Source organism: Pomacea canaliculata, linkage group LG14 (assembly GCF_003073045.1).
Source record: "Pomacea canaliculata isolate SZHN2017 linkage group LG14, ASM307304v1, whole genome shotgun sequence".
NCBI lineage: Eukaryota > Metazoa > Mollusca > Gastropoda > Architaenioglossa > Ampullariidae > Pomacea > Pomacea canaliculata.
The window spans coordinates 11969742-11996401 of NC_037603.1; the positions used below are offsets into that span (position 1 = coordinate 11969742).

Consider the following 26660-nt stretch of genomic DNA (forward strand, 5'->3'; position numbering starts at 1 on the left):
AAGAATTCGACTCTTCAAGATGAGCTTTAAGCCTTTTGTGCAGTTATCATAATTGATATTTATAAAACTATAAATATCCCATGAATATAGTTGGTATATCAATGATTTTTTTAAATTATCACTGGTCCTGTCACTATTACAAATAGGGTGTTATACTGAAATTTAATTAGCAATCTGCAAATTTCTGACAGAAATACTACAAAATGGTCAACAACTAGTGCATTCATTTTTTTCAACTTTTATTGTTCATAAATTCTGATCATCATCTTCATCATCAAATAACTACACTGAAAGATTAATGTGCAACCGTAAACCATACGATGCCATTCAACCACATGCTTATGCAAACGTAAATACTCCCCTCCCACCAAAAAAAAAAAAAAACTACATCAAAAGAAAAAGTCATGCAAGTCTTTTCACAGGGCAGAAATATCACTTTCTAATTCTTCTCCCTCCCTCCCCCAAACAAGCACTCACATAGGCACATGAACTCACATATAACAACAAATGCAAAATTGACAAAAACAAATGGGACCCTAGACAAAAAATGCATTCCTTTCTGGAAACCTGCAAAATGAGTAACTCAAAAAAAAAAAAATCATTTACCAAAATGACACCGGAAAAAGATAGCAATATATGACTTGGTCAAGCAGCATGTTATCGTTCATGTAAGAGCCAACTGGAATGGGTTGACTGTAGGTCTCAGAATCTCTGCACCTGTGATTATAGCAGTCACAGCTGTCAAAACTACAAGTGCTAGACAGAGAAAAAAAGCAGTTCACGATCTAAATTGCAGAAAATTGTTGCATCATTGGACTTTCCTACCATTAACAAACATGAAACAAAATGCCTGCAAAGATTGTCTGCTGTCACCATCATGTTAAAAAAAGCCCTCGGTGTGGCAGGTCTCTAGACCTTTCTCAACTAGGTTTAATAATGCTTGCTACTATCTGTAAAATTCTCTCTCGCTTATGTTCTCATCATACTTAATAAAGCAACTAAAAATCTATGATCTTAATAAAAGAGTTTAACTTTGAAAGTATAATATTTGCAGATGTCAAAAACAAGGATGAAAATGTCACAAAATAATGAGGATTAAGGAAAAGGGCATGCACAGAGCAGAGTTTTTTTAGTCTTCAACTAATGGCGCTAGCAGGCAGGCAGTTAGGACTCGGACTGTGGTCCTCCTACAATTATTAAAAGTGGAAACAACCACCACTTTGCCACAGCTGCTTGAAGTTTTTCAAAAGGTGAAATTTTAGTCACAGAATTTGCAGCTTTTACTGCATAACTTTTTTCTTGAAGCACTCCTATATTTCAGATGGTGTTCAGCTCTGTGTTTGTGCGTGCATGTGCAACCGCCAGCTTATAAGTTAACATACATCTCTCAACCAGCACTGCCACACTATTGTTTCCCTTCCCCTACCTACATATGAGATATCCCTTGCAGATGACTATCCTTTTCATCAACTATGAAGTCAATGAATGCTTACTTTTGTTTTGACCAAACTTTTAGGAAATAGAATATTTCATAAAACTAAATAGTGGTTGTAGTTGGGATAAATGAAAAGCAAAGGATAGCAATAGGTAAAAAAAAAAAAACAACTGAATAAATTATCACATAAATTACCTGAGTTTTAGCTCCTTACTCATTCTCAGCACAAAATACTCTGCAACAGGTAAGAGTTTCAAGGCAAAATCTGTGCACAAATAAGCCTGACACAAAGTTCACATACAACTTACTGCAAAACAGACTGCAAGGCAGCTTTTCCTCTTGACAACATGAGCAGAAATCCTATGTCATACATGCAAAGCTAGACTTAGCTCCAAAACAGGACTGCAGGAATTAAAAAAACATAATTACATAAAATGGAGAAAACGATCTTCCCCCTGTATTTTGACATGCAGGCACAAGAGGCAAAGGATGGACAAGAATGGCAAATAGAGTAATCTTCATGCAACTGATTATCAAGCAATGGCAGCATTAACTCCATGCTAATCTTAAGTGCTTCATTCATTTAAAATATTCTCTTCAGAAAAAGCCTTCCTTTCACTTCTATTAAATGCACAAAGCAGTTATGTTGTATAATACTGAGCCCATGTGAAGAAATCTTTGTTAGGGTGTCAATAAATTTCACAAATATTGAAAGTTCTATAGATGTAATTGAATAGTAACACAACGGAAAAAAAGGTTGTAGTCTGTGTTTATTTCAAATCCTCAACATATGCAACATGTGATGCTTCCGGGAACTAAACTCTACTCTTTAAAGTGAGTTCTGCCTTGAAAAATAGCCACAAAATTATTTCAAATGCTGAATAAGCACACATGTACCAGGCAATTTTTGTTCTCTTCCTGTAACTGTGTAACACTGACCATTTATTACACCAATCACCCGTTATCATTCTCCTGAAAAAAATCATAGTTAAAAAACAAAAAAAATTTCCAGAGGGAAGGGGGATTAGTGTTTTACACAGAGCCAGAACTAAGGGTATATCATGGCAAAGCAGCCACCCCTTTAAACAGATGCCACGTGCAGAATGAAGTGTGCCCAGGGGCTCAACCCAGGACAGCCCACATTGACTGTATTGGTGACAGGTGTCAACTTTTGTGCATCGGACTGTCCTTTCTAGAGTAGCATGTGAGTGGAAATTGGTGCTTATGCCAAACCTGCAACTAAGATTTTTATCCCAGCAAAGTAACCAGCCCTGCAAACAAGTACCATTGTTGTGGCCCTATGCTCCTGGTGGAGTCACAAGGAATAAACTAAACAAGTACCACAGGTAAAAAAACTGTCAGACAAGATTAAACTCCAAACACCTTAAACTCCTACTGGTGAAAAGCAATTAACCATTGTGCCACCAGACCATCCCACTAAAGTCAGATTATATTATAGTGAGCGACAGTAAAACCTGCAAACTTTTCTTGAAGCAACAAGCACTCTAGACTTGGGATGAAAGATGGCATTTTAATTAACTGTTACTATAGTCATTTATCTGCACTTACTAGCACTAATCATACTCTTATACGAGATTCACACATCCATTCTTGGTATTACATCCTTACCAATGGTCAGTGGTAACAGAAATTGTCTGCTGAAGGCAACTTAATTTTACTATGGCTGTTCCACCATCTCTTTCAAGACAAGAAACATTCAGTATGTCAGTATGTCTTCCTTAAGGGTGGCCTTGCACTAGACGAGGCAATATGTCATAATGTTAAAGACAAGACACATTTAATATGTTATACTCTTCCTTGAGGGTGGCCAAGCACTAGATAAATAATACAAGTTGAAGTCGCATGCCTTTTGCCCTCTACATGCATGGTCTCATTTTAGAGTACCTCGAGAAACTGAAGAAAACGATATGCATATAATGTTAATCCAATGTGTGTGTGTGTGTGACACAAAATTTGATAAAACGTTCTACTGATGCATTCTTGCAAAATACAAATGAAAGGCTACAAGGGAATCCAGTTTTATAATAAAACGTCACACACTATTTCTGTAGCAATTATCAGAATAGAGTGGCTGCATGCACCTGTGCAAGCTCATCCAGCCTTAATAGCACCTCCCCTTATATAAATGCACATCCTCACCAATCACACAAATACAAGCACTTCATTATCCCAAATACTTCATGCACTTAATGAAAAGGGGCAACAAGAACAAAAGAATCCTTATGAAAATGTAATAAATAATAACAAAAAAATTGTAAATCAAAATCAAAATCATAGCCTTAAGTGCTAATTTGAGTTCTAGTAGTTTTCCTAAGTTATTTCAATATTGTGTAATCACATGTTCACCGAAAAGTAATTTGTCTTCAAAAAACAGTAGAAACAAGGGCTGCATTAGAAATCAATACATTTTAGAAGAACTTTGAGCCACCCTATGAATGACTACAAATAAAAAATAAAAGGAAAACAGGGATGGTAACTGGATCACATTACACTATGAAATCTCATCTGATAAAAATTTGGCTAAAAAATATTACAAGATGGAATGTAAATGAGTGTCCATCTGGAGATGAAGTCTACTATTGTGACAGAGTATTTGTAATTGTGTGGCAGCTATACAAAGCTTGTAAGAAAAAAGAACATAAAGTATGGTAACAGCCCCTAGAACTTTTTCTGATGTAATGTTTACTGCATAAAAGACACTTCTGTAACTGGAGCAGACATAAAGCTTACATTATGGTAAAACTTTAGACAAGAGTTGGAGCTTGTGTATGGGTGGATGGGGAAAAGGAGGGGGAGCAAAAGACACAAAATAAGCATGATGAGAACTGGAGTGGAGGGCAGAGCTATCACACAAGTCCAAGGCAAGTGGGGGAAAGTAGAATGACTTACATATTTTTATCAAAGCAATTGCCTTTATCCACTATTTTCTATTCAAAGATGAGCAGCCTGTAAACATCTTTTGAAGATCTTTGCATTTTGGATTAACTGTTTTCATGCTGATCTTTCCTTGATTTTTACTGGACTATGCTCTTCTGTGAAAGTTGAATACTGGGTCAATAACTGTCCTTCAAACACTGTAGCCATAATGCTATACACAAGCACAATTGCTGAAGAAGTTTTATTCATACAGAACAGCACTGTGAATGTCCACCACATGGAAGCTTGCATGGTAATTCCAGAAAATCTTTTTTCCCCTTGTTTTGTCACTTGCTCTAAGCTGCCACTACTTGAGAACCAAGTGTGCATGGTTTTGCAAATCTTGAACACAATTTGCACCCGTAACCAGCCAACAATATTTGCCAAACTTTTTCTTCTACAAAACAATCAGTAACTCCACTTTCTCTGTTTTCCTTTTCTGGAACACCAGTGACCTGCTACAGTGATGAGTTTTACAATGTAGAAATAGACTTGAAAAAGCCCATTTCATCCGCTGCAAGAAAATAACCACAAAATTATTTTGCATTTTTTACACAGCTTCTCTCACTCTCTGTACAAGAACTTGAGGCTCAAAATGAAGTCTTTGATTCTGGTACAAATCCTCTTGCTCAATAAACACCAATTCCACACACATAATGGCAGCTTTAAGCCACTCATACCTGGCTGCCATCCAGGAATTTATGCTATGAACCAAAACAAATAAATCTGTACAAAATCTGCACACATTTACCAGATCCTGTCAACTGAGAATAAACAGCTCACCCAACAAACCCGAAGGACAAAAGACAGAACAAGCAAATCAATCAGATGGTGCATACATTATAAATGCCTCTATGCTGCTGCTCTCTAAGAATTTCACATTCTCAGGGAACAGAAAATAACCCACATAGCTTCCTTGTTTGTTTATAAAGAGACATTTATTGGACTCCAACTTGGCATTCAGTAGCAATATAAATGCATCTTACACCTTCCCAGTCTGTTTTATTGTACAGAAACTGGGCACAAAGGCTTAGCAGTTCCTGTGTTGCCATTTGCCGTCTGGGTCACACAGAGAGTAGGACAGTCAGGATAAAAAGTGTGCTCATCTGTATGTTTGGTACTATGACAAATGGAACGAGAGTTGACCCTCTTTGGCAGCAATGGCAAGCTTTTGTCGCATGATTTCTAGAGACGAATAGTCAGGCAACTTGAGATAGTTCACACAGGTCATCACAGATGGCAAGAACTCATCAGGACATTCACTGGCTTCAAATGCTTTTCGTACAATTGTGAGAGGTGGCGACAAACTTCGAAATCCTAAAAAAGAAAAGAAAAAAACAAAAGGTAAAATTTAGAAAAAGAGACACTTGTATCAGAAGGTTTAAGCAATAACAGGCATTAAACCAACATAATATTTTAATTCCAGTCCATAATTGTAGCCCTTCAGAAATCTTTGCAAATATATACAAAAAACTACAACTCTATATAATAAAAAACATTACAAATGTAAAATGTTTCATCAGAAGAAAATTATTTCTCTAACCTCTCCTTTCTAATCACAATCTTTTTTCAAGCAGCAAACTGAAGTTTTGTACAAAATACTTTGTCCTTTAGACGTTAACAAGGCATGGTTTGAAAGAACACACATGGTATCACAGAAACATAAACAAATCTTTCTAACCTCCTACAGGAAGCCTTGGAGATCCAGTCACAAACTGCAGGAAGTCTCGCTGTTGTTGAAGATCATAGCTAGCCAGAAGCTGGTACAGGAAGCGCACAGCACGAGAGTCATGTGTGTAACCATGGTCAGGACGACAGCATTCCATCAGCACTCGCACATCCCACTGTCCCCACTGACTTCCACAGAACAGCTGCTCTAACTACAGTTCATTACAGTAAAGGAAAAGAACACAAAGTTCTTTATTAAAGAGATTTAACTGTAACAAGCATCTGCTTACAATAATTTAATAATTCTGTAAGCATTTTATCTTTCATGAAAATTAAGTAATTCTGTTTCACTATGAAATATGAAACAATCTGGAAAAAAACACAATAAAGCAAAGCGTAAGCAGCAAGAAAAATGTTTTACCCTTGCTTAAATCTCTCTGTATTTATGCACATCCATACTAACAAGGAATGCCACTGGTCATTGCAATCATGCATCCTCTGGATTGTCAAGGTCGAGATTATCAATAGTGGGAGCTGTGCCCACACCCAGTGAGAACAAATTTTGACTTTTTTCTGTTTATTAAATTTAAATGGCTTTTGGGACTTTACATAAAGTTGTTCTGACTGGATGAATAATGCTTTAAATTATAGGTACAGTTTGTGTAGAGGAGAGACCACTGGATGCAAATTACTTGAAAAGTTGCTGATCTAAGAATTATCTTTTTCTGTGGAGTGTTGGGCATCTTTCTGTTCTGTGTGTTGGTTACCTCAAGGGGGTGTTCTCATCCATTGGAATATAGGCGTTTTCAAGGATGTCAAGGTGACTACTTGTATGCTGGTCACTAAACTACAGACTTTTTCTGTGCTAGGGTAGCAGAAGTGAGAGAATCACTATTTCAGCCACAGTTTGAAAGTTCCTCAACTTGAAATAGATTGCCACAAGCATAGCATGGTGACAGGTGAATCCCAGAGATCATGAGTACCACAAAGTACCTAATCATAACTGGTTAACGAAATAGAGACTACAAACAGCATTATTTTCTTTTCCAGACGGAGCTCTTACTGGGGGATGGTTGTTATGTAAAAAAGACAAGTGCTAATCCAACTGTGTGATTCTTCTCTGATGGATCTTTCAACTTGCTCTCTTTATGCAACCTAGAGTGACTGGCTGCCAGCAAACTCCTAGGTCAGGCTGGCTGAGATGACACGAATCCTAGTCACTACACTGACAGCAACATTAATTGATGGTGTTTCGCCTGTTTACTCTCTGACCACTAGGGGTTAGTTGTCAAAACATAACAGACTGCCTTTGGTGATTTCTCTTATTTACATGGGTGTTTTCTGGCTGCAGGTCAATCAGCTTATTCCTTAACTGTAGGAGATTATTATGACACTATCTAACTGTTACTTCACCTCTTCGTGGTAGAAACACTGCAGGGATGACAGTGGGAAGACAGACTCAAAGCCTTCCCTGAATGCCTCAAACTGCCGTGAAACTCCTTCCACCAGACGCCAATGGATCACCAGCTTAAAAAAAAAAAAAGGTGCAGATGATGTAAACACTCACTGATTATTGTTTTACAAAGAGACTGAAAGATATTTACAGTACAAACCTACTACATACATTTCGACACCACAGTGTTAACAGGCATGAAAAAAATGTCTGGTGACTATCACACCAAAGAGTAAACCGGATACTCATACCTGCAGATACTCTGAGAGATTATAAAGTGTGACTCGAATGTCCTTGCCCCCTTTTTTTAGCTCAATATTTGATGACCCCGGCAAAACAAAATAAAGATCAAGGTCTTCAATAGATGATCCATCCAGGGTCAAGCTGTCCAATGCCAGCTGCCTACTCTCCTCGGTCTGAAATAGTGGACACAGTACAAGTTAGTCACTAATTGCATTCTTGACAAATTGAGTTGACATAAAAAGTGCCTACAGTCAAAGTTAGTCACTAATTACGTTCTTCACAAATTGAGTTGACACAAATGAAATCATTTATGAGACCAGCTATCAGGATTAGCCTCTATCAACTTACATGAGATTCATCAGCATAGATATGTTTCCTTTGGTGAAATACAGCCTCTAACTGTTGAAATGACCTTGCCATGATGACATCAATGTGGTAAAGGTCACCTGAGGTCAAACTGTGCTCCTGACATAGCATCCACTTATAGAATACTGAACTCAGAGGTAAGTCAATCTGTTTCACAAAAAAATGACTGTCATAAATCCAAGGCCAATTATTTAAGTATGCTTTTTAAGAATTAAGTATTTATGTTATTAAGTATACTAAAGTGACCAGATGTCCCGCATTAGGCGGGACAGTCCCGCTTTTGACCTCGTGTCCCGCCTGCTCATCGGGTGGGACGCCCAATGTCCCGCTTTTTGGCTTTCTGGCAAGTCCATCAAATGTCCCTGTTGTCTTTAAAAATCACTTTTTTCGGCGTTCTTTGACGGTAACGACACCATCATCGGCACGTGTCCCGCTTTTGCCCCCGAAACGTCTGGTCACCTTAAGTATACTATACAAATAAAGCATACATTCAATGATCCTTTATTTTGAATATATTTACCATACGGGAGTCCATAAGTGCCTTGGCCATGAACTTGCCAAGGAACTTAAACTTAGCCTTGACTTTGTTAACAAGTGAGGCCTTAGCATTGCGAGGAAGAGGTGCAGGATAAAGGCCCGTGGAACTGTGCACGTAGTCTATTTTGTTTTCTGGTTCTGTGTATAGAAACATAATACCAATTAAAACAAAACACAAAAAAATTGTGCATGTGCATTCACACATCTAATTCACCAGCATTCTTGTTCTCCAGATGCACAAACAGTACATAAAATACCTGTAGGGTTAGCTGCAGAGACCACTTCCCCCTTCCAGATCTCAAGGTCTGATCTCTGGAGCTCTTTAGACACAAGAGCATAGAACTCCAGAGTTGGGCCCAATCCTGTGCCTACCTGTGAGTAATTATAAAGGTAAAATAGATCTCAGATGGATACCTAGGTGGTAGTAAGTTTGAGTACCATTAAAATGACCAAAGCATTAAAGAATGAGGACTGTACAAATGGAGTTCTTCAATGACTTTACCAGATGACATAACAGAAGCTACCTTTGCTCTTTAACCATGTGAAATTATATACTCTTTTTTTTTTTCTGTCTGCCTCTTGAGAGTTACATGTTCCTGTCACCTCATGTGCTTGAAAAGGTAGCTCTACACCTTAATAGTACTCCATGGCTCCGGTGCATAGGCGGTCTTAACTCGAGTTAAGACCGCAGTTAAGCCAAGCACGCTGTCTTAACCTAAGACGCCTGCTAAGCGCGGTGCATGGGCGATCTCAACTCGCTAAGCAAGCGGTCTTAGTCTTAAAATTTAAGACTGGTCCCCCCCTGGCTTAACTCCTTGCTTAGCCGCGACACGCTGCTTACGCATGACCGTACGGCGGCTTTCGTAGTAACAGTGGCGCTTGATCGTGTTGTTTACTGAGTTGCCCTGCGTATACCATTGACAGATACAGATTTTTCACTACTTCAGCGATCCATCAAATCCATTTGAAATGCATGACGTCGATTTGTATCATCGTTTTCGATTCCGTCGAGTGAACATAACAGTGGAAAGTGATTTCGACCATCATTTTCAACGAATTAAAGGCCGATCGATCTATTCCGCCTTTGTTGCAGGTAAGACTACAGTCACCGCCACTATATAAATATATAATTAATAAGTGTAATTGACAGCATTACGTTAAAAATATTTAATAATGTTAGAATGACATGAAAATATAGCTACACAATAAAACAATGGCGTAGAACTGAAGACGGTGTTGACGACAGTGGGTGATGTTTGTTGTTATTATTGATGCTCTCAGGTAAACATGAGACCACAAAACTTATACATATTTGGAAAGGAAAAAACTTGAACTTTGCAATAAAAGTAATGAAAATTTTCTACTTTCACTCTGGTGACAGCAATAATCCAAAAAAATTCAGTTTGCTGTACTTGGCTCATATGAGCAGACGCACAATTCTGGCCCATCCACTGTGCTCCAAGTGTTGTTTTAGAGTATGTAAACATTATTAAAAAATTGATGGCATTGTATTTAAGTAAAACAACACAGAATAAAGTAGCAGAGCACCCAGAATCTCTTATATAGTTTGATTTAATACATGTTTATCAATTTGACAGGCAGTTTCTTGCAGTATGTCTCAAGTTGTAAACATGTGGCTCAAGAGATAGATAATCATAATAGGTTAATGTTTCCTATGTCTTTTGCAGGTGATGGTGGCATTACAATTTTATGCTACAAGCACAATGCAAGTTGTAGTGGCTGACGGCATTGACATGGGATGAATATGGGAGACAGTGGCTACCCGCTGAGGGACTGGCTTAGTTTCCCTTTTTTTTAAATGCAGACAAGGAAAAGAACTCCTCCCCTTTAATATCATATGCTTCAGAATATATTTGTGACCAGATACATCCCTGCCAAAGCACCAAAAATCATCATGTGTTCCATTGTGCTGTCATAATTTATAACTGAATGGTCACATTATTATTCAATTTGACTTTGGCTGAATAGCAACATCCACCCCAATCAGTTGGTGAACACTTTCAGCAGCTGGCATTACCAATCCATTTTCCATCTGTTTTTCCGTCTAGTATTTGTTACCTCAGCCTGTGCCAGATTTATTTTGATTTCCATGAATTGCAATTCTTTTTTAACAAGATTCAAGTTCACTGTCCAGGAGCTACAAAGTTTTTCATTCTCTTATCTTTGTTGTGCATTCTTTTGTATCATCAGGTATTTTGCTTTCTTCGGGTGACCCAGTTGACGGATGGAATTCTGGCTGCTTGGTACATCACCTTGTGTGTTTTATCTGACAGTCAAAAAGATTTTTTCAGAAATGTGCAGCTGTCTAGGCCTAAGCCGCTTTGATGGCTTTGAATATTGCTGTGTGGCTCTCTGTGTGGTCTTGATGCTGCACGAAAGAAATGTTTCTTAGAACAATTGATTCATGACACTTCTACTTGGGAGCACTGAGTACTTACCATCGCATTAGGTTATGTAAAGGTATTGTTTGAATTACTCTTCTGTGTAAGGTTTCTAGATAAATAGATTATTGTGTTGCTTGTTATTCTTTGTGATGCCAAGTAACTAGTAAAAAGCAGTTATGTTGATATTTACTACATGCTGCTAGTAGGATTGTGAAGGACATGTTTCTCTCTTTAGAGTTAATATTTAGCACTTTTCACTGGACTCAGTGTAGCCATTTCAGAACTTCATAACATCTTATTTGCAACTGTTTAAGAATGTAGACACTGCAAATCCTGTCATTCAGAAGCTGAGTGTCTACTGGAATCTAAACTATAGAACACTGGTACTGTAACATGTATTAGACTTGTAGGTTAAAAACTTGTTAAATGTCCAAATTGACTGTGGATGTACAGACAAACATGCTGCCTACATCTCCCAAATTATGTCATAGTCTGTGTTTGGCACTTGAATTAAACAATTTATAATTTTAAGCCAGCTGTGGAAAATTATATGTAGCTGCCCTCTCTAAAGTACAAAAACCTTGGTGGCTTTTCCTTAATATTTCATGTTTTGTTCAAAAATACCATCAGGAATATCTGTGATATAAAGCACATTTTTAAAATTTCCCATATGAAAACATCATCATCTGAAATGTTCAATTCATTGTTGTTTGTTGTGCATGAAAATAATAAATCTGCATATACTTCTAGCAAAAGCATTTCCATTGTTGAATTAGAAGATTGAACTGGAGTGTTCTATATTGCACCTCCTATATATGTCAATATTATTATTATTTTATTACTCTCCCCTATCATGAAAAACTTCTGGAGGAACCAGCGTAAATGATTCACCACCTGTAACAAAAACTAAATCAGAAATGTATCTAGTTATTTTAAATAAATGTATTTCGGATGGAAATACTTATTTTCAAACTGGCTGTTGTGTGCTGACTATAGGCTTTGCATTTGCATTCTCTCGGTATCTAGAGCTTTTTCTGCGGATGACACAGACGTAAAAAAAAAGTCTACACAGGTAAACAAAAAGACCAACCTTCGATGTTTGTGCCTTCCATCAGTTCTCTGAAATCATCTACCAAAATATTTATCACTTTCTCCATTCATCACGGGTGTTTCTGGTGGCACCCTGTCCGCTGATGGATGTTTTTGACGACATCGAAATGAAATTATGGAAGATCTTAAATTCGTTCATTTCTTTCTTATTTCATTTTTTCTTTTTCTGGTAAAGCCTCTTCTTCTCCCTGGTAACCTCCTCGATTAAGACTAATATTTCGCTGTCGCAATCCCTACTTCATTTCAACCATGGTGCGCAGACGAATTTCGCGGCTCGGCACCATCGCTGTAGCGCAGTTTTCATTGGTGTAATATACGGTTGGCAAGGGAAGCCTCGGCCGCTCCCCGGACGAATTTATTTATATCACTGACCTCGACCGCCGCGCTGACCTGACCCGTTTCTCAGCTAAGCAAGGGGCTGAGCTCGCTCATGCAACAGGATTGAGACCGCGAACTTAGCCAAGACGAAAAGCGAGTTAAGCAAGGCATCTTAAGACGAAAAGTTAAGACCGCCTATGCACCGGAGCCCATGTGATTCACTAAGACTCTTCTTATGTATCCCGCATTTTCAGCTGGAATTATTTTGCCCATGGATTAAAGATTTTTGTCTTCCTCCCACCATCTTTCCCATCTGGCACAACATTGCTGCCGACTATCTCAAGGCCTTTATTTTTGAAAGAAATTGCTTTAAAATTATATTTACAGTTTCCATGAGAATTTAATGGCCATCACATGATCTCACTTATAATAATAATAAAAAAGAAAGGTTGAAAAGAAAAGATATTAAAAAAAAACAAAAGAGAAATAAAAGAGGGGAGATGTCTCTACTAATCATTAGAATAATCATGATTTCAACTGCATAATTCTGTACAAATAAAACAAGATCCTCATTTGAATTATAATTATCTTTGTGTAAGTTATTTTGTGTAAAACACTGTGAGCCACTGGGGAATGGCACTCTACAAATAATCCTCATTATTTTTTTAAATCTTCCCACAAAGAATCTAATATAACTATTGATAAAAACTAACAAAACGAGCTAGCAATGTATTTATCTCATACCTCATTTTCATAGTGAATCTCCAATAAAGCTTTAGAATTTCCTAGCTCATCCATAACTTTTTCAGCTTGCCGCAGTAGGTCCATTCGACTCACCATTCTCTGCAAAATGGTGCACCAAGAACTAAAATATGGATTGCTGTGGACACCAACTTTCTAAAAGCTAGTATGCCACAAATAAGACCCATTTTATTTTGCAGAATATGCTGATATGAAAAAATAAATGTAACTAAAACAAACCCACAAACACACACACACCAGCTCACTGATGCATTAACATATGCATGAATATATAATAATATAACAAAAACCAACTTTGTTGAACAAAGAAAAAGAAAAGAACACAATAATATCACCACTTACTCGTCGCCGATCCAACCTGGGAGCTACTCTCTCATTATCATGTGCTGTGCTATCACTGCTGCTGTCCTGTTGCAAGCGCATCATGGCACGATCACGGTCAAAGGCAGTGGCATAAAACAGCAACTGCCTTGTGTCGAATGGGAATAAAAAGGGCCTGTATACACAAAAGCAACGAAAAATTTAAATGCACCAAGACCAATAATAACAATTACAAAATACAGATATGCAAAGAAGTTTTTACAAAAATTTATCAGATGTTTACAGGATTTGTATTTTATTCTACTGAATCTTTAAGTAACTGTAAATGTCAGGATTAACAAGAAAGGAGGTAGAAATAAAGGTTTGCAAACTTTTAATATCTCTCCTTTTTTCTAATCTTTATGGCTTAATGATAACAAACATAACCCTCCCAAAAAAATCTGCCATTCTCTTTAAAACACTGGTATTTAAAATACCAGTAACACAATGCCATAAATATTTTAACAAAATACAAATTAATATCAAACTGAAGCAAAGGCAACTAATGTTCCACTCATTTACTTTTAGAAGCATTTCCTAATAAAATATGTCCCCCGACTCTCCTATTCTTTTGTGTTCATGCACACAAACATTTATACAATATGTGTAAGTTGCACCAAGTAATTATTTGTAGCACTTACGCTGCATTTCCAATCTCACTGAGCCAGTTGGGCAGATTGCCAGTCATAATAATCAAAGGATCCTGGAGTTGTCGGGTAGCTTTGGCAGTAAGCTTAGAGCTGATAAATTCTGAACTTGATAGCACAGGATGAGGAAAGAATGATACCTGTCCAAAAATTTGATTCTCATTATTACACTTAACCTGTCACAGCTTTCTTTACTCTGATTTAGCTCAAGAAGTTGTAAAGCTTGTATGTAACACTTAAAATAATATTTCTTTTCAATGTAGTGTTGTAATTTTTTTGGGGGGTGTAAATGTGATATACTTAACAAAAACATTTAGAAGTGGACATCTAGTGACCTAAATCAGGATTATGTTAAAATACAGAAGTAAACAAGCATATATAAAAGATATATATACTCCCAAGTATGCAAAGATGTGACAGTGTATGGAGGACAACCCGAGTTCCTCAAATGTCCTAAATTATTCATAACACGGAAACTTAAAATGATGACTACAGCCCAAAAAAACTCACATCATACATGGTGGCCCAGTGTCTGTTAAGAGCATGTAGTACTCGAAGCAGTGCAATAGTTTCTAAGGAAGAATCTGACACCGTCACAAATGCTGGCAGATGTGGAATGAGGAAGGAGGTCAGGATAGGTACTGTGATAGGACAGGTCACACCACTGTCTGCTAACAAACAGTTTGTCCACATTAATAGCACACACAAGCACAGATGTATAAAACCTTCTCCTCTAAAAGCTACATAAAGAGTTATCATTTGTATTTAAGGTATAATCATGTAAATTGTTACCATCTCTTCCTGCTTGCAGTTTTGTGTTCTGCATAATTTTGCTTATTTATTCACAGCACTTCAAACTTCAAAACTGCAGGAAACCAATATAAACTATATAAGTTTTATTTTCACTATTGACTTCATTAGCAGGAGTGCACTGTTCTTTAAAAAGAAATTGTACAGGTGTGAACAAACAAAATTCCAGAAATTTTCAAAATCCTCTTGCGCATTTTCCAGAACTATATATGATCCACTGGGAACATTAAGAAAAAATAAAAGCCACACATTATTGATGGATGTTTATTTCTGAAGTAAGATGCCTTACATACTGCAGTCTATGCTATGCTGTCAGATAAGAATAAAAAAAACATTTTCTGATTAGTTAACTGGCAAATATTCACAGGTTTGATTTCAATGCTTTTTAGGGCAGCCTTACTTGGAGAAGAACCAATTTCCCTAAAAGATTAAGTTTCATTAATCTCAGTATACCTGAACACTTATTCAAGTATATATCAGTATACTCCCCTCTTTTAAACTATCATAAAATCTAATCATGAAAATGCTTAAAAACTGCACACAGCTAAAAAAAACTTTCATTTTACAACAGCAATTGCAAGAAAACCAAATAAGAATTGAAACAGGAACATTTTAACAGATTAATAAGAAAAGTAAATTATCTTTCTTTTTTAAAGTGAAGCATACATAAAATGAACTTGGACCAATTATTAAAAATGAAGAAAAAAATTTCCTCTCCTTTTGAAACTAAAACTACTTACAGTCGCTGTCATATCTACTGCTCCTTCGCCCTGAAATGTATTGCTTTTTGAAAATGTTCCCCCAGTCGAATTTTTTAAAATGGTGAAATGTGGAGGTGTTTGGTAACTAATAATTTAGCAATATAAGACAAGCTCCAAATAATTGTCAACATTTATTTGCAGCTGCCCTTAGTCTTGTAAAGTTTTTCCAAATTTAAACATGCAGGCTACTATGGGTACAAAAGTTATCACAGTTATCTTTGTACACTGTGATGTACTGCTGGAGACAAGCATGTTGAATCTTAGTAAACACTGAAACATAACATTATTCTCTTGCTGGTCCCATTGGTAACAAGCAGAGATGTGTACTCAAGTACCCTAGCAAGAAAGACATTAATGGCCATTTAACATTGTCACAGTTTTAAATGAATGCTGTACTATGTAGCACTGTTGTCACAATGTGGTTTAAAAATTAATGCACATCATTAAGGTTATTTATATCAAAGATTAAAATAAAACAATTAAAGTCAACAAGGCCACTATGCTTAATTACATCTTCAACGGACCTAATAATATGAGGAAAACTTTATTCCTCAAAATTGCACAGACAACTTGAATGGGAAATTGGTTTGTTGTGCAATCTGTTCTTGCTTTAACAAAAAAAATGACATCTTCTTTAGAAGATCATAGATACTGCTATGTTACTTCTATACAACCAGTGACTGACATACTATCTGGTTTGCAAGCATAATCTCTCAATGACTGTCTTTTATCCATGACTTAGAAACCCTAGGAATGTCACAAATGAAGGGTGACTTGGCTACAATTTACAGATACTACAGAGTAGGTTCATGGTGTAAGAAATTGTCAATCCCTATTAATACAACAGATGTCACTGTCTCCACCGCTTTGGCAGTGTTACCTTGTTATCTATGTTTGGCATACTGTTATCCACAGAAAATGCTGTAATCCTTTCACATCACTAGGAACTGTCTGCTACCTTTCACATCACTAGGAACTGTCCATTACCTTTCTTTTTGGAAGATCTAGAACTCTTGCTTTCTGACTTTGTCTTCTTGGGGCTTGTTGCTGTGGCGCTGTCCTGGTCAGAAGCAGGTCGATACCTGCAAAAAGTCTTCCAGGGTTAGAGTTCTGATTCCTGATTCACACTGAGTGCTGCACAGGATATTCTACCATAAATGAATCACAAAATTTCTCAGCTAAATCAAAATACATTCTATACAAACTTGATAGACCTACCCACACCTTCCACATTTTCATACATGCATGTACACACACACTGTATACAATAAAAAGCTTACCAGATAGTATGTGTCTGAACCCAGATACCAGCATGGCCAAGAGGATTGTCTGAGTCTTGATCTGTGTCTGTGGGATCTCGATCAGAGGGAGGGGTGAACTGCCTCACAGCCTGGTAAACAGTCATGTTGTAAGGCAGCACTCGGTCACCAATAAGGAACTCCAACCTATGTCGAACTGTTCCTTGACTAATGAACATTGCTGCCTGAACAGACAAAATGCTAAGTTATTGTTTTGAAACAAATTTTGGCTTTTGAGGCATGTTGTTTTAATGCAAATTAATTATACATAGTTTGAACAATTATTATATGTAAAGTGACACCAATTCCTTTGTCTTTGACACCAATGTCTGAATATTTGGCTACTGTCACAAGTATAACATTGAACCTGAAAAAATGGATTTGGAAAAAAGCAAATGCAATAACTTTTATCTTTAGAATATTATGTAATAGTGAAAGTGGATACACTATTGTTTTATTAACAGCAGCATCCAATATTATAGGTTTAATAAAATATCTTAGGAAAATGTGTGGTATATCAGGCTCAGTAAACATGCTACTGAAAATCCCTTTCAAGACATAGAAAACCCTTGAATGAGGAATAGTACTATTAATGATACTAATGTTATCACCCTTTTAACATAGATGGTGTCATAGGTAAAGAGTTCCACAGCCAAGTGGTCATAGGGGCAGTGAATGTTAGTACTTCATCATATATAAGGTACAACACGTGGAAGGCAGGGCCTAATCCTCTCATTCAGCCCCTTATTATTCCTAACAAAATTAGACAGCCAAGCAACTGTTGCAAGAGCAGGGCAGTTTTCCAGCCACAAGTCTGAGCAAGCCTTAAACTTTCTGCATGACAGTCCAGTATTTTAACTACCATGCTATAGAGCTTCCCAACAATCACAAATGCACTTAATAATAGTTCTTCTAGTTGTTATTAGCCATCATTTACCATAGAATCTTCCATATCATCATCAGAATTCTCCTCATCACTGATGTCATCATTGCCATCCTGCAATAATAATAATAAAAAAACATGATTACAAAAGATCTTAATATCAAAACTATTAAGGAATTAAAAATACTCTAAATAAATAAGCCATTTAAATCAAAAGCCTCATGCACAGGTCTGAATGAGTATCCAATTCATAATGGATTTACACAGTAAACCCAGTAAGTTTACTTTTTTATGTAACTAAAATTAACTGTAATAGTTGTATCTCACATAATATTTAAGGATTGTTTGTTTGTCAGTTAATGGCACAAAAATACTCTGCATTATTTATATCATAGCTTTTTATGCCTGGCTCTACCCATATTTTTTCCAATCTAGTCACTGTCTTCTACATTCATCTACTTCAGCTTAATAATTAAAAGATTCAATCACACATAAACATTTGATACTGTAAAATAAGTATAAACCATATTTCTTGGATTTTAAGTTATATAGATACAGATGAAAAGAATGCTATACTGCTACAACCACATTGAATACATTTGAATACTGATAGCATGAGTGACAAGAAAATGTTGCAGGGAATGATCAATTCAAAAACAGATCCAAATGTTCTACAATCTTACACACACACACCTTAGTATGACCATATCCTCTCATAACAAGGTAGCGCTCTATAGCTTGCACAAGTGCCAGGGGATCAATCTTTACAGGCCCCCCTTTCCACTGACGCAATGTTGTACAGGATGGGTGCCTTTGAAGCTGACACTATAAAGAGGCAATAAATTCAATGTTAATGTTTGTCATCGAGGTGGTGACCTGTCTTGATTAGATAGATATCATTAAATGCATAGCTAATTGTTTAGAAACTAATGCATGGAAATCCGGTTATCAGCATACAACAAAAAAATTGTACGAGTACAACACAATATTATGAATCTAACAATGAAAAGACTGTTCTATATGCTGTGTTCTTGCAGGGTATAACCTGCATCATGAACACTTCTGGAGTGTGACAATCTCTCCTCACAATACTCAAAAGCCAAAAGAAGGTAGCAACCTTGAGCTGATGTGTACTGAAGAATTTCAGAGCATTTGACCCACGACCACTGGTACTACCACCACCTGGAAGGTCATGAACTTTGACCTGAAACTGATTTTGAAACTGAAACTGAATATATGAAGTTTCCCACAATGAATGCTACCAATTTTGTGAATATACACAGGTTGTATATGCACTTACTTGGTTATACTAATCAAAATTTTTGACATAATTAAAATTCAGTATAAAAAGCTGAAGCTTTTCAAATATCTGGAGCCAGTTTATTAAAAAAATCACAACTGGCTAAACATACAAACCATTTTCATTTATAAATTACAAACTAGGAACATCAAGACTTTCCTTCATTTTAGAATGAAGCTAAAATATTAGGTTGTCAGCACTCAAAAAAAAAAAAGAAAGAAAAAGAAAAAAACACGTTAGTAATTTCTCGATAACTCTGACAACATGCCAAAATACATTTTGAATGTTCATGCAAATAAAAAAAATATTAGCAATTCATATACCTGCTCTAACTGATGCAAACACCCCATTAGTTTAACCAAAAGAGGTGATAAAGGCGGGACCTTGTTCACACATGAAGATTGTTCTCGTACATGAGTCACCCCTGGTGCCTATAAAGTGAACAGATAGTTAAATATCTGATGTCATGATGCTGTAAAGAAAAAGATTCAGAAAAAAACAAACATCGTTTCAGATATCCCAGATAATATGACGCTGAGAAGTTTTTGTCAAATTTTATTCACATGTAATATTAGTTCTTTAAAAAAAAAAAAAAAAAAAAAAAAAAAAAGAATTCAAGGAAACTACAGCATTCATTCCATTTTAAAATGATGCCCTTTCAGTTTCAAAATGGCCCCCAAATTCCATGATGCCATGACTGAAAGTGTAAAATGAAAACTCAAATCCCTTAGTGACCATATTTAAAAATTATTCCATGCATATCCAAAAATTGGCTTATACTAGACATTTGTTTAATTTGTTTATATAGTTAGTAGCCAGAGCCTGGGTTGTCTGGCAGTGCAGTAATAAAGCATGTGATGTTGCTCTGGTTGTTGACTAGCATGAAACACAAAACCTGATACATAATGTTACTGTACACCCATGTCTGATATTAGACATCTCTCCTCTCCCAGCCCCCCTCCCCCACTGCTCGCCTTTTATGCACCAGTGACAGCTGAGCAGCATTCAGTCCAAAGTATTCACCCCAGCTCGTGGAGAAAGCGAGACAGGTCACATCCAAAAACACACTGTTCTCAATCTCCCCATCTCATTTTCACTTGACTGATTAAAAAATTCCACAGACTGCATGAACTAGCATAACTGCAAGATTGTCTTCTACACACAAATTCCAGCCTAAAAAAATAAATAAATAAAAAACAAAATAAGAATGTACTCAATAGACCTAATACAGAGTTGGTCAATCTCTCCTACAAAGTATACTTCACTTACAGGGCACTTTAAGAAGACATGGAGAAATCGACGAATGCGCAAGTCACGGTCTGGTACACCAGTCTGTGATGTTAAATATTGTAAAAGATTGCCTATAAGGCCACTGTGGATAATTTCAAATGGAGACACGTCACTTTCTTCCATAATACTGGCAATATTTTCTAGGCACTCAACACCACAGTCCTCCTAGAGAAAGAAAAATATAAAACCATTGGAAAATCTGTACCAGCAAAATCTTTTCTGTACAGTGTGCATCTTAATGTTACACGTAAAGCCTGTAACATGCTATAAAGACACTTTTCCTTACCAGAATGAATACATCAAAACAGTTTCTGTGCACAGTCACATGCTAGATAATTGTAATGATAATCACAGAGCCCACAAACAAATAAACCCTTTCTAACTTTTGTCAACAAGTGCTTTTATCAAAGCACTGCTATACCCGTCCAATTTTTCACTAGTGTGACTGTTTACAACAAAATGACCTAAAAATTATGTAAACATTCACAGGTAGTGAAAGAAAAGAAACCATTGCATCTGTACAGGAAGATCAGCGCATTAAACTCAAACACAGCATATCAATGTGTGTTGCACCTTCAGTAACTATGCATGCTGCACATGAATATGCACCATCTTAAACTTTTTTTTTACTCCCATACTATGTCAACAGAACTCCAGTCATTTAACTATGTTTACCATTTTTTAAAATGCCGCTGCATCCCTTAACACAGAAAAAGGAAGACTTCTTTTGTCAGAAATCCTACCAATTATGTAAACACCAATATACAGCATGCAGAACATTATCAAGTAACTTTGTATGGTTTACCTCCAGAGACAAAGATTTGCAGGCTGCAGTTAGACGATTCAACACACCTAGAGCAGGATGACTGCTGCCCCCACTTCCTGGAGAGAAATACTTCTCCAGGAACCGGACCGCTGCACATGAACAGGAAACCAACTTAGTTAAAAGGTAAAGGTCACCCCCTAACCTTTTCAGGTTGTTAGGGGGTGAGGTGTTAGGGGGTGAGGTGTTAGAGACCTCAGTTTTCTTGGGGGCAGTTTTATATGAGGGCAGTGTCCATCTCTCCCTTCGCTGCCTAACCTTCCTCAACCTTCTAAGTAGTCAGGTAACCATTCCAGTCAGCTGCGTTGACTGGGAGAAGTTTGCAGCACTAATCAGGCATTAAACCAGCAAACTCTCAGGACGCCAGCACTCTAACTACTTTGCTATCCGCTTCCCCTAACTTAGTTGGATGACCCTCCCCCCACCCAAAAAAAAAAAAAATACAGAGTTTAAAAGTGGACAGTGAAATTTTTATTTTCACCACTACATCCTGAATTACAGTAATGACTGCTTACAGGACCCAGCAACACATTTACAACCAATAAATCTGTTTTGTTCTACCCAGACCATTCTATTTATATGGAAGCCTTATGCATTAAACATTAACATCTTCTGGACCTCACTGATGCATCGGAAGACAACAGGAGCAGCTTCAGGAGTAACGTGTTTGAACAGATCATGTGTAATGCTTATGAGTGTATATTTTTTCATTATCAATCTACATAATAACTAAGGTCTCTGAGTCTGCAGACAAACATCAGACCTATGATCAAACTGGCAGATATGTGTATTCTTGTTCCAAACATACCCTGGTCTTTGATCCAACTTCTTACTTTCTCCTTGTTCACAGCATTCTGATTCACAACAGGTTTGGGCACCAAAACATCCTAGATAAAGACAAATTAATTGCGGTCTGCATTAGCCAGACTAAAAGACAGTCATGGGTTGTCTTTATATGTACTTTTCTCAATGAATTAAAACTTTCCACTAGCTACAACAAAAACAAGCTTTAGTGTCAAGCTGCCATGTTCTCAGATGTATTCATCTGGACAGTAGGCACTGGGCCAATGCAAGACATTATGAGCAGTTTCCTGAAATGTCCTTGCTTTGCATCCTAGGGTAACAGGCAAGAGCCAAGCACTGTTGTTTGCACATGACACAGTACAAATTGTTTCCTGTACGTTCAGCAGTGGCATATGCGATTCTACGGCATTTGTATTTTCAAGGTTTTATGTGGATCATGTATCAAAAGAGATGCTGTGCTCGGCTATTTCTACTAGGGGCAAACAACTAGGAATTACACAATGTGCTACCATGGGGGTTTTTTTCCCAGATTTGAATAGGTGAGGAAAATCATTTCTGCAGACTCAAGTTTCTCTATGTGATTTCATGTTTGATGCATTACTAAGTGGTACAAAAGGAATCTTTTGAGTGTGACATGTTGACATTTCATTATTTCTTTGAACATGGGCTAGGATATTAGTTATTTCCAAAAAGCGCATAAAAAGGTACCTTTGCAGTGGTGTGTCTGTCAGTTGAGGAACCAAGACGAGCCCATGTCCTAGGGTTGAAACTTGGCAAGAAAGATGACATTTTGGAACCACTCCCAGCTGACTTTGACTCTTTTCCTATTTTGACAAAAAACACACTTTCAACACAAGCCTTCACTGCAAATGAACATTCATTAAAAAAGAGAAAAAGCTCGACAAAAAACAGTAATGTCAACGAGATGATGTAGTTCTTCAGGTACTCCAGCACCTATTAAATGATGACCAAGTTAGACTCAGTTTTATGTTTATATCAGACTAATCTGACGTCACATAAATATCATTCAAAAGCTTAATCAGATAGATGATATACACAATTGTTTAGGGCACGTGTGAAAAATGATTTCATTCAGTATCAAAACATACATTTTTCAACAAAAACACCCTGGAATCCATTTTATTATATGTTAAAGTATGCAAATATGGTGTCATCTTGAATTTGACCTCAACATCCCAAAACTGCTATTTTCCTGAGGTGCTCCTGACCTTAAATCCCTAGTTTGAACTGGTCATCACATTAAATGCTGTTCTCACAGTTCCCATGATTACTGTCTTGCTTTTTGGTTCCCTATTATTAGGTACTGGCACATTCTGCTTCCCACCAAAGGAAGTAGGCAATCACACATAAATCACTCATTTTCAGATAAAAGAATTTAATGGGCCATCAAGAATAGAAATGATTTTTAAATCATAATAAAGAACAGTTTTTCATCTATTAAACAAAACATGCATTCATTGTGTTTGAGTAAATAAACTACGTGTATTTTGTGAAAATAAATGGTGCCCTTCATGAAAATAGGCAGCAATCTAACAGCCATTTTCCTTGTTTAATGTAACACGTTTCGATTGTTGACATTTGTGCTATTGTTCATAAGCACTTGCATCAGTACTGATATAAAGACTGAATTAAATCAACATAGACTGATGAAAATACAAAGTGTATTGGAATTTATTGGACTTGACATTTAAGTCCCACAAGCAGTTGAACACCAAAGCACTGATGACTCAAAGAATCTCAAGTCAAAAGGTAACACAACAGGCAAAATCCAGGAGTACCATACCCAGCCCCCAAAGTATTTCATAGTTAAGGGAGTTGTACAACTGGTATGATATTACAAGTATTGCATTAGTTAAGATATAATATTACAAACTGTCAAATTCACATGAACCATCACATCAGTCATCTTGTTTCAGGTCTAAATTTTCCCTGCCACATAAGCCAGCATAAAACACAGATACTCATTTAGTTTTACATCAAGAGTAGCATCTGGAGAACAGCTAATTCTCAGTTTTAATGTCAGCAATTTAAGCAATAAGAAGAGTTTAAAAGAAAAACTAATGAATGGTTGAATAGGCCATAGATGCTTGAAACAGAGGCTTAAAAAGTTTTTTAAAAGCATTTGAAAATCTTTGTGAGCCTTTTATTAAAAAAGCAGCACAGAAGGAAAAGTGTAATAACAAAGATAAATCTATGCCTTATCAACTGACCTGCAGGAGACTTCCCTCGTCCAGCAGACCCACGACTAGTCAGAGATGTATTTTTCGAGCTTGCCTCTCCCCCACTATCCTCATTTTTACTCTTTCTTGTAGGGCCTCGTTTTGGGGGTCGCTTCCTCTTCAAAACATCACTCAGTCTCCTGGCATCATTAAAAATATATTCCATCTTTAACACTATACAAGAAAACTCAACAGAACCCTAAACATTGACTTAATAATATACCATCCTAGACAGCTATAGCAACAGTTTTGATTATTTTGATGAAACCTCTTCCAAAAAAACAAAACAAAACAAAAAAACAAAAACAAACAATAATAATAGCCTGCACAACCGAATCCTGACCAGATCTTACATGTGTGATGATGAGCTCTCATCCATTTGGGGGCAGGCACCTGTTAGAAGAGATGAGGAGGAGGAAGCATCTGGTGAGTCATGCCGATCTATGTTATCCACTCCAATGATGCCATGAGCTGAAGAAGAAATGCTGGGGGCAGCACCAGAAACTCCCATTAATGCTCCCATAGGACTGCTACCAACAGGTGATGGGGATTTCACAGCCGTTGCAGAGCTGGTAGTAGTTGCAGTGACAGAGCATGGTCCAATGTTGGTGGGGGGACTGGTTGTCTGGCTCATGGCTTGTGTTATATTTTGAACTTGATGCATTACACCTACAGCCAAGAAGAAGTGTTTTTTATAACCTTTTTCTCATTTCAAACACATCCCACTTAACTTAAGAAAAAGTGTAAAATTTTACCATGACAAGAAATGTTAGAAAATTGTGGTAATACCTGGCAAAAAACAAAATTGGGCAATCAAGGGCCTAAATAGAATTAAATGTATAAACAACAATGATGATAGAAGAACATACATAGAACATAGTGATCATGTATCGGAAGAAAGTGAAAATGCTTTAAAACCCCAAGACCACAAATACACACAACTCAACACCATCAAAACATACACACATATCAGAATGAAGAAAAATAGGACGGCCAAAAAAAAGCTGTAACCCAACACTTATCCCTCAATATCCCAAACAATGATAAAAATGATTAAATATACAGCAGTCTTAACACATACATATTGTATCCAACAAAACCTGCACACCTGTTCACTCAAGATAGCAAAATTTTATAGATGCCACATGAAAATATTATTTTTGGATTTCTTGCTTTAACATTGTAGAAGCTTCAAAAATGTGTTTACCATGCCAAGAAAGCCTTAAATGGCTAATGAATTAAATAAACCCTGCTACCGACCTTCACGGCGAAAATAAACACTGAAGACATCTGGAAGTTTCAGCATCAGAATGTCAGCCATCTGGAATGCTCCAACCACTACTCTCAAATCAGGGGATGCCATCATTGCAGCAATATGACTGAGGCAAGAGAGTTGTTGATTGTCCAGTCATTGTTGAAAATAACACAAAGACTATTACATGAACTTTGCAGTTTGCAAGACATAAACAGAAAGAAAGCCAAAGAAATAAACATAAAAGAAATTATTGTAGGATTTCAAATAATTAAGCCTTCGGAAAAAAAAAAAGACGAGGGGGGGGGAGGCCTTTTTTGTGACCATCTCCAATGTAGACATACTTCCATACTTCCTACCTACAGTATGTTTTTCCCTCCCACCTTTTCAATACTCTGGGCCCTCCATTTGTCAGTCTCGTGTTGATAATAATCTGTGCCCTCTGTTCATCATTCTCTCATTTTGCATTGATAACAGCACACCTAAGGAAACATCCCCCACCCCAACCTGCCCACTCTGCAAACTCTAAAGCATTTTTGCCTACCAGCCTCATACATCCCCTTAAAAAAAATTTCAACCTTTCAAGGATGGTGACAAATCATAGTAGCAAGTGCTACTTCCTGCCCCAGAACTCACTGGTAGAAAACAGCAGATTAATTTGAAAGCTATTTAACTGTTACCATTCTAGATCAGTGGTTCTCAACCTTTTACTTGTGACGCCCCCCCCCCCCCCCTGACGAACAAAGATACGTCCGCACCCCCCCCCCCCCACTCTTAGCCAGCAATGTAAGCTAATATCACTAATACCGGCATAAGAAACTTTTTAAAAATGACCACCTTCGCACCCTGCTTGTAAGCACCATTTGAGAACCGTGGTTCTAGATGATTATTTTAATACCAGTCTGGAAAACATCAACCTTTAGTTTCACTTTCTGCACCCACCCCAAGTCTCAAAACG

At 37.0% G+C, this 26660-nt stretch overlaps 1 protein-coding gene across 9 annotated transcripts in view; it reads right to left on the reverse strand.

Moving 5' to 3' along the window:
* Positions 1–222: 222 nt before the first annotated feature.
* Positions 223–26660, reverse strand: part of LOC112554967 (E3 ubiquitin-protein ligase TRIP12-like) — a 52085-nt gene continuing 25647 nt past the window's right edge. For 6 of the 9 annotated variants that reach the window (XM_025223043.1, XM_025223044.1, XM_025223046.1 and 3 more), the window contains 25 exons: positions 25711–25829; positions 24804–25119; positions 24442–24590; positions 22919–23034; positions 22215–22293; positions 21389–21498; positions 20563–20748; positions 19617–19724; positions 19111–19203; positions 18687–18818; positions 18048–18107; positions 17093–17295; positions 16800–16894; positions 15792–15821; positions 14752–14912; positions 14236–14381; positions 13577–13730; positions 13217–13315; positions 8897–9011; positions 8623–8777; positions 8085–8249; positions 7745–7909; positions 7454–7567; positions 6054–6252; positions 223–5689 (listed from right to left, as the gene is read on the reverse strand). In XM_025223043.1, the coding sequence (XP_025078828.1) occupies positions 5493–5689; positions 6054–6252; positions 7454–7567; positions 7745–7909; positions 8085–8249; positions 8623–8777; positions 8897–9011; positions 13217–13315; positions 13577–13730; positions 14236–14381; positions 14752–14912; positions 15792–15821; positions 16800–16894; positions 17093–17295; positions 18048–18107; positions 18687–18818; positions 19111–19203; positions 19617–19724; positions 20563–20748; positions 21389–21498; positions 22215–22293; positions 22919–23034; positions 24442–24590; positions 24804–25119; positions 25711–25829 (3466 nt within the window). In that variant the 3' untranslated portion in view covers positions 223–5492. The remainder of the gene's footprint in view (positions 5690–6053; positions 6253–7453; positions 7568–7744; positions 7910–8084; positions 8250–8622; positions 8778–8896; positions 9012–13216; positions 13316–13576; positions 13731–14235; positions 14382–14751; positions 14913–15791; positions 15822–16799; positions 16895–17092; positions 17296–18047; positions 18108–18686; positions 18819–19110; positions 19204–19616; positions 19725–20562; positions 20749–21388; positions 21499–22214; positions 22294–22918; positions 23035–24441; positions 24591–24803; positions 25120–25710; positions 25830–26660) is intronic. The other 3 variants (XM_025223045.1, XM_025223049.1, XM_025223048.1) reach the window with 3 other exon arrangements.